The sequence below is a fragment of the Hyposmocoma kahamanoa genome, unplaced genomic scaffold (assembly GCF_003589595.1).
Source record: "Hyposmocoma kahamanoa isolate Upper Pololo Valley unplaced genomic scaffold, ASM358959v1 86, whole genome shotgun sequence".
NCBI lineage: Eukaryota > Metazoa > Arthropoda > Insecta > Lepidoptera > Cosmopterigidae > Hyposmocoma > Hyposmocoma kahamanoa.
Genome location: NW_020654289.1, coordinates 15,181,977 through 15,190,917, shown reverse-complemented (window position 1 = coordinate 15,190,917; position 8,941 = coordinate 15,181,977). Strand labels below are relative to the sequence as shown.

At 32.3% G+C, this 8,941-nt stretch overlaps 2 protein-coding genes across 3 annotated transcripts in view; one reads left to right on the top strand and one right to left on the bottom strand.

Annotated features, from left to right (window-relative positions):
• Positions 1-1,963, bottom strand: part of LOC113234790 (tumor necrosis factor, alpha-induced protein 8-like protein 2 A) — a 69,623-nt gene extending 67,660 nt beyond the window's left edge. Inside the window, exon 1 of one of the 2 annotated variants that reach the window (XM_026470276.1) lies at positions 1,668-1,963. In XM_026470276.1, coding sequence (XP_026326061.1) covers positions 1,668-1,746 — 79 coding nt within the window. In that variant the 5' untranslated portion in view covers positions 1,747-1,963. The remainder of the gene's footprint in view (positions 1-1,667) is intronic. The other variant, XM_026470277.1, reaches the window with a different exon arrangement.
• A 1,051-nt stretch (positions 1,964-3,014) lies between these two features.
• The window catches only part of LOC113234748 (OTU domain-containing protein 7B-like), a 28,362-nt gene continuing 22,435 nt past the window's right edge, over positions 3,015-8,941 (top strand). The window contains exon 1 of the mRNA XM_026470212.1: positions 3,015-3,026. The gene's annotated coding sequence lies outside the window, so the exon portion shown is untranslated. The remainder of the gene's footprint in view (positions 3,027-8,941) is intronic.

The window sequence follows — 8,941 nt, the reverse complement described above, 5'->3', positions numbered from 1 at the left end:
TATGGGTATCCTTTTCGAGGTATTTGGGGATGCTCATTACGAATATGACACTCATTTCTAAATCCAAGATGGCGGACACGATTTTCCAAAATATGCTATATGGGTATCCTTTTCGAGGTATTTGGGGATGCTCGTTACGAATATGGCACTCATTTCTAAATCCAAGATGGCGGGCACGATTTTTTCAAAAAAATGCTATGTGGGTATCATTTTCGAGGTATTTGGGGATGCTCAATGTGAATATGGCACTATTTGTAAATCCAAGATGGCGGGCTCGATTTTTCAAATAATGGCAAGTTGGGTATCGTTTTCGAGGTATTTGAGGGTGCTCATTACGAATATTGCTTTTGTTTGAACTGTCGTGTTTGCCATCTTGGATTTAGAAATGAGTGCCATATTTGTATTGAACATTCCCAAACATCTCGAAAACGATACCCAACTTGCCATTATTCGAAAAATCGCGCCCGCCATCTTGGATTTAGAAATAAGTGCCATATTCGAAACCTAAAGCCGAAAATGCCATAAGCAAACATTAAAGAAAATAACTGTTAAAATAGATTAAAAAATCGCTTAAGAATGCTCCCCTTTTAAGAAAATAAAATATTTCAATATAAAATATTTCGCTTGAGTTACGAAAATAAAGACATATAATAAGCTATCAAAGTTGTACTGGTGGTGCCAACACTATAGTAGAAACAAATATATACTGTAAATTTGTTGCAATATGTGCTCCTATTCAAATAAAATTAAAAGAAATAATTATTCAATAAAGCATGAACGCAGAGCCGTTAAAAGTATTATAAAATAATTAAGTGTCCCAATCACTTTCATCACAAGTTAACGAAAACATTTAATGTTTATTCAAGTAAATATTATTGTTCAAGATGCGCAAATAAATCGAAATTACAGGCACCACTAAAATTTACGTAATATAATTATTTTGAAACAGAATAGCAAAATGGGGAGAAAAAAAATTCGTTACTTTGCAACACTTTCGTATCTTGTTGCCGCGAAATTATTTTTCTGTTTTAGTGAATATTTACATAAAAATATGAGTTGAAACGCATTACTTACTTGTGGAATGCGATGTTAGTGTCTATTTTATGTTTGTCTGTTGTATTTTTACACCCATTTACCGCACATTTCGTCATTTTTAGCAAAAAATTTTGGAGCTGTTCGCGGTGCAATATGACCTTGAGCACTAACAGCCCGCGCGCTCCTGGGACGCGTTTGGAACCCTCTAACTTGCCTCACTTAGCGTGTGCGGGCTAGGTTTCTATGCGTTATTATTCTAAGGTACTATACATATACTTAAAAGTCCTAAAAAATTATAGTCTACATCATTGACTTACAAATAAATGGACGACGGGTCTAATACAAAAACCACGAAAAAAATGTCCCAAGTCAACCTATTCGAAATTTAAATTGTAATATCATCGCAGTATCGCGCTGTCAGTAGAACAAATGAAGACTAAAGCGGAGATAGCGCTCTGTATACGATTTTAGCGCCTTACAAGTGCGGACACTTTTTAGCGCGGACCCGACGTCCATATAATTGTAAGTCAATGGTCTACATAATAAATTCGTAAAAATATTACACATTTGTCTAAGTAAGTAAATATGCTGCATAAACATTTTATAAACATATAATAATTTATTTTACTCACAACTGGATACATGGCATTCATTCAGGACACATTGGTAGATTATCCAGGACTCTAACTCGATCATTGTAGACGCGGTCATTTTCACAAAATATTCTATTTCGCACGAGTCAATAAATTACACAAAACCCTGGCTGTCCAATTAAACACAGAAAAACACCCACAATGTCTATAACATCTATGTAGAAACCTTAGTCATGGACTTTTCATTCAATAATTTCCAATTTGAATTTTTGTAAATAAACATGAGACATGCGACAATACACATACACAATGTTATGATACCTACCCACGTAGGTGGGTCTCGAACCGAATGATTTGATTGGCCATGTACAGACCATCTGCTATGGACGGAAATGGTTGCCTGTGTTGCCATAATTTTATTCTCTGTTCCCGATTTCTACATTAAACTAATCTATATAAAACGTGCTCGAAAATGTTATGAAATTCCATATTAGTAGACAAATTTCTCACCATAGAAATATATTTTTTGTTATCCAAGTACAGCAGAAACACAAAATTGTTTTAAAACCCATATTTTATCGGTAAGTTTTTTTTACATCGGCAACATTTAAAAATTCAAAGACAACTTGCTGCCGTGCATTATCGAAATACATATCGATAATAATATTTTTTACATATAAATAAATAATTGCTTGTGGTTTAATACTAAGGCTACACTTGAGAAGACTAATATTATTCTCTTTTTACTTTCGTCTGTAAAAAAAAAATGCTTTTGTATCTTAATACAGGAAGAAAGTAGTACAAATAAAAGACAACATTTATATTACAGTTGTATAAATATTGTAAGGTTTTCGCAGTTGCTATACAGTGGAAATGAAACCCAAAATAATATTTCATTTATAATTCCATACATATTTTTTATACTAAAATATTGTAACAAAGATATTACTTGAAATAAAATTATGCTTTACCATTACTTTAAGGGTCTGTTACATTAATATTATATTTGTTAATTTATTAAATTATAACAATTTAAACAAATACTCATAAAACTTATTTAATTATTTATCATGATCACTCTTGTTCTTTTTCTTAGTTGACAGAAGAAACTAGAAGCTCTTCTGAGAAACAACACTTGAACTATGATTACCTTGTCGATTTCGACATTATACAGATGCACTTCACTACTGAGCTATGTACTGTCATTAGTCTATTTTATCTATGGTTTTTCACAAGTGTTTAGCAAGGCTGAAAGTGGTCTATTTGTAAATAAATATCAAAAAATTGTAAATATCGGAATTGTTTTATGTTTCTATGCGGTTCTAGTGTGGTTACCAATATTCGTGAAAGTGTTTTATGGATTGAAACTGTTTTTTGGAAAGTGTTGAAGCCCATAAGGTGAGTTTTTATATATGTAAATTCGGTAACACCTGTCGTCCTACGTAATTTCAATGCAGTTTTACTCTGTTGTTTTTTGTGTCAATTTAGACCTTGTGAGTGTACTTTCGCTGGGGTTTTATTAATTATCTCTTTGCTGTAGGTCTACGTGATGTTTGTTGCGTTGTTTTTAATAACCTTGAGGCCCGTAAAGGAGTGTCATCGCTAATTCGGCGTTACGTCTCTGGTACCTGCGTAAATACGTAACTCAATACCTTTTTTATTTACACAGTAGGTATAAGTAAACTTGGGACTAGTAAATTTCATTTTCTATTGTATAAATTACTACTATTAAAATTCTAATGAATATTACTTCATCAGTATTATGATATAGCTTTCGACATCGCCTCGTCGGCGTGTATAAAGACTAGAGAATTATTTTAATTTGAACAAAAATTTTTTAATTTAAGTTATCTGCATTTTCTAATTTGCGAAATTCTAAGAAATCAATTTTTTTCTGGTAATCCCTAATATGTCCTGTTTGCATCTCTGAAGTGAGCATCCTAGGTCCTTATCAAGCACTCTGATTCATGGGTTGTATTTCATATTTGCCCATCACACATCCTACATTCATTCCGTGTTCCTAATGATTTTGATGAAAAGAAATTGTATATACCTATAGAATTTTTTTTAAGTGGTGGGTGAACACGTAGCTATGTGTTAGAAACACTGTGTGACTCTAGGATACTACAGTGCTCCAATTGTTAGGGATACTGTGGTCTCTAACAATTGTATATTATATGAATGCTGTTCAAACAAAGTAGTTAATCTATCTCTGTGGCTACAGGTTGGTAGCACTTTAAGACCTTGAAACTGAGGCAGTAACATTGACTATAAATGTCAATGATTGTCTATTCTGATAATATTTCATGAAAGATTGCAAACTAGATAGCTTGCAAAAGTCATACACTGAAATTTGTCAGCAGATTAAAGGATTTCTCAATCAAACCACATTTTAAAGAACCGATCTATTACAAGAGATTAAAATAGATACAGTATGTTCAACTTGGAATAATACACATAGAGTGGATAATACCTCCATAATCCTGGTAATTATTAAGAATGAAATAGTCATATATTAATTACAATGTTTTTCTTTTCGATCTGTCACGTGTCCTAAAGACACAGTGTTCTTAACAATTTTGGTAAAAGATTTTTATGTTATAATTTCTTTTAAAAAGGTAGGCAAATACACAGCTGCGTGTTAAAAATGCTCTAGAATGCTACAGTACCAAATCAGTAAGGACACCTTGTCTGTAGGACACATGATGAGTTAAATACTCTTACTATAGTCAAATAATTTTTCTAGTTACACATAGTAATGTTATAACAAAATACAATAATTCCGGGATGTCTAAAAAAAGTGGTATCCACTCAATGTATTTTATTTTTAGAATTTAGGTAAATATACTCTGCCTATTCAGATTCTTATTGTATCATAGTATCAGAATCACAGTTCTAGTTTCCTGTGGTCAGTTTCAAAGAGTTCCTCTGTAATATGATACTTCTAACTTAAATCCGCATTGTTGCAGTTACATGTGTTGTTTCTTCCAAACTAAAATCATTTTATGATTAGTAGTAGTTATCATACTAAGTATGAAAGGCAAAAGATAGTCTGTTGGCAATTGATATTCTGTCAGTCCAATTGTGTTGTCCAATAGATTGACAAATAATTGGGCTAGCTTCCGCAACTCGACGTCATAGCGCCTATTTTGCGTGTGAAAAATGTAAACAGAGAAATTTAATGTTTTGGCATATTCAGACTTACGAGTTTAAACAGTCTATGAATTACTTATAACTGAGAATATATCCATAAACGGTACATTTCGTTGGTGTTTTGTACAAAAGGCGAAAGCGCCATTTCGAAATTTTTTTCAGGGGAACATGTTTTTTTTGTGTTCTTCGATTGTTTTAAAATATTTGCGTCATGATTTAAATTCTATTTTAAAACTTAAACATAATTAAAACCAAAATGGAGCTTTAAAACAGGACATAAATATTTTAAAACAGAAAGTTGTTAAAACTTAAAACATGCTCCCCTGAATTTTTTTTCCAATGTTTTAGTACTCTTCCAGGATTATTCATACATCAAATCAAATCATGTATTAAAAAACATTTATTAAATTTGACCGACTTCTGCTGGCCCCATTTTTTTTCTTACATTACAATTAAGTGATCCGTACAAGAAACTGAGTCAATCAGCATTAAAAAAAAGAAATTGTCTATATTACCCATTTAATGTCAAAATTGTTTTCACAAATGAGATCTATTGGTTCCTAAGACAGTTTCTATGCATCTTCTGTTTTTGGATTTTTCCATACTGTGCCAGTTAAAAAAATTACACTCTATGTTGAATTGCATTGAGTCTATTTGTCAATCTCTGTGACAAATTTCATGTTTTGCAAAAAAAACTGTAAATAAATTACTCACTATTACTAAATAAATTAGTCACAGTTCTTGAAAATTTACAAAAAAACAATGAAATTAGTATACAACTTATATTTGTTACAATTGATAAGGAACTGATAGAAAAACTGATAGTATCAATTTATCATTGTACTAATAGAGCCCTTGACTTTGTAGTGGAAGTACTGTAGCAGTACTTCTAGTCTTTAGTTTGTTTACTATAAAGATCTGACAGCTCACATTTACCCAACGATATTGATTATAACAAACATTCAAATTAAATATCCTCGGATAGATAACTCCTTAGAGATTTCTTAGATCGTGTCAAGATTGACTGGACTAAGATTTCTGAATTGATTGTCTATCCAGCAATGGTTTTTATCGATTAGGGAATTTTTATTATTTATTCAGTATTCTTTCATATAACATTGCATGAGTAGTTCGAAAATTAGAGGACGCGTTCAACGCGCGCCGTTGGCGGCTGGGTTAGCAGCCCCCTAGCCAGGCATCCGTAGACAGTATGCACCTTTCAGATTGGGAGACTATTCCTTAGTCAGAGCCTAACGGAAACCTGCACAGGGCTGAGTTATTATATATTAGCCTCTTCCGTGGAGGCAGTTACCCACCGCAGTCGCTTTCTAAAACAGACTATAGTCTATGCCAATGTTATTGACATAAAATTGTGATTAAAGTACTCTACATTTATAAGTTTACATTGCGCGGACATACTTATTCCTTGAACTCTATAACTTGAGCCTTTTCAATGCGAGAGTGAATAGGCATTATTTGCCTGTGCATGCTCCACCGTCAACTCTTCGTCACTTTCCATCAGGTGAGATGGAGGCCAAATGTACATGTATTCTTTTATAAAAAAACCAGGTAAAAAAATATATTTTATGAAAAGTGTCTATGTATTCAATGCCGGTTAGTTGCACATGCAGTGATCATCTAATCTGATGGGAGAACTGGCATAATTCTTTCTTACTCTCCTATCAAAATGTTTAATTGAATACATACTATAAAATTCAATTATTGCCAGTGTTGATAACAGTGCGTCATATCATTTACAGACTTTTATTTGCTTGACTCATCACAGTGGAATTCCGTTAGTAAATGTAAGTAGATGTTTTCTTTTGTTTTTATTAGTATTTTGATTGTGGCATATACTATGAATGATATAATTCCATATGGACACGATTTCAATAGGACAAAATTGTGTTCGTATAGAAATCTATGTTTATTATTTACAGAAAAACATTCCATCTTTGAATACTATAGTACATATTATTATTATTCAGAATTTATGTAGGACGATATCACTGTAAAGAAGTTAAAGTAACATGATAATACTAGTGTCGCAATATATAACAGTAACTTCTTTAAATAACTAATAAGTAACTTCTTAAAATAACTTGTTGCAACAATGACAAATGAAACAATGAGTACCTTCTGTAAACAGAAATAAAAATAGCGCAAACTATTGGACTTTATTATGACAAAATGGTGTATGCAACCAATGATAAAAAGGTATTTAGTGAATATAAGGAAAATACCTCATTCTTCATATTGGTTAATTTACGAGGCTTTCGTTGATAAGGCATGTACAGTGGATTTTATGTGTTACTCACCTACTAACACTTTAAAGAAAAAAGATTTCGGGTCAATTTTACCTAAGTAATAATCTCTGTACAGAGTACTAAAAAACCTACCTCAAAAGTTCGTGGAATTATATCTATTTGCCGAGTTTTATTGAAATCAGTAACCGGAAAGTGTGCGAAACCGGATTTGTAACAAAACCAAGTTTGCCCTCCTTAGAGGTGAAATATTTTCTTCATATTTAAATGGGATCACTACTGAGACCCCCTTTCCAACAAAAAAAGAATCATCAAAATCGGTTCACAAATTTTAGTTACAGAGTTATCGCGTAACATACATCCAAAAAAATGTACACTCGAATTGAGAACCTCCACCTTTTTTCAAGTCGGTTAAAAATGGCCTTATTCGAGCACAACAATTCATCGTTAAGTCTTTTTACTTTTTTTACTTGTAGGCGTTAATTTGACCACTACTTCCGAATCGTGATAATTTTTGCTTAACGATAACCGGTTTTTGGTTTTGTAAACAAAGAATAATTCCCGACGTATGATGCACCTCCAACTAAGTATTTTACGCTGCGTACAGATTTAAAAATGATATATTATTGATTTACATACGATGTGACCGAAGTGTATTATAATTAGTTTTTTTATGACACCACACGAATTGCCTCAAACTAAGGAATTCGCTGTATTATGAGTACCAGAGCAACGGAATTCAGCCACTTTAGAAAAGTTCAATTCCCGAATTGATTGAGTGTATCATAATTCAAAACAAAACAAGTGTGATACTACTTTTTTCTGTTCATTCGCGTGAAATAAAGGAGGAAGTTTTCTTATCTCAAGGAAAATACTAAACTATAACACTGCCGCCGTTGTTAAAAGAACACGTGTGACATTTAAAAAAAACAGTTATATAATTATATATATATATATACTGCCGTGACCAGTAAAAAAAGGCTTATCTGTCAATTTTTTTCTACGTGGATAAGGTATGAAGTTACCGCAAGGGAAAAGTAGATTCTTGAAACATTTTTTTCACGGTTTTGAGTTTTTGTCACAAACGCCTGTTAAACTAACGGCGGCAGAACATTTTAATACCAAATGACTTCTTTTCTTCGTTCCTTTTAAATGAAAACGTATATCGAGGACTTGGTAATATAAACGGCAGCATATCAAGCCACACATTGACGGATCTTGTTCCGTTGCTCTGGATGTGATATTCGAACAAAATTTATAGCCTGATGTACAACCATTCACACATTCCATGATTTGAAAACAAATAATACTTTGAAAATCTTGAAAAATGGTTGAACCTAGAAGTACTTAGTTTGTAAAAATTGAATATATTAACCTCAACTATTAATACTAACGACTTTGTCAATCTGTGTATTTAAGTATTTTCACTAAAAAAATACATTTATTTTTTAAATCGGTTTTGACGACCTACGCCTGTATATAGTATATAAAAACCACTAAACATTTATTTGTGAAAACAATAGAAGAAATTCATCTTTATTTCACTATGAAACAGGTAAGTAAAAGTCAATGCAACTATTCATACTGGCGTATGTCGGGTAGCTTTCACTTGAGACACCATCTGAATGCTTAATTTATTATCTAATTGACATTCATGACGCCATGATGACTATAACATACCATTATGTAAAAGCGTACGTAAAGGAATTAAGTAGACTTCGAAACATAACATACTTAAAAATCTTTCTTTAAGCATTAACATTATAGAAATATCTTTTGATAATATTGTTCAAATTCAATTCAATTAAAAATACGTCCTATTGCTAGACGCGGGTCTCCTCACACGCGAGGATGAGGCCGTAGTCCGCCACACGGATTAGGGTTTTTACACGTTTT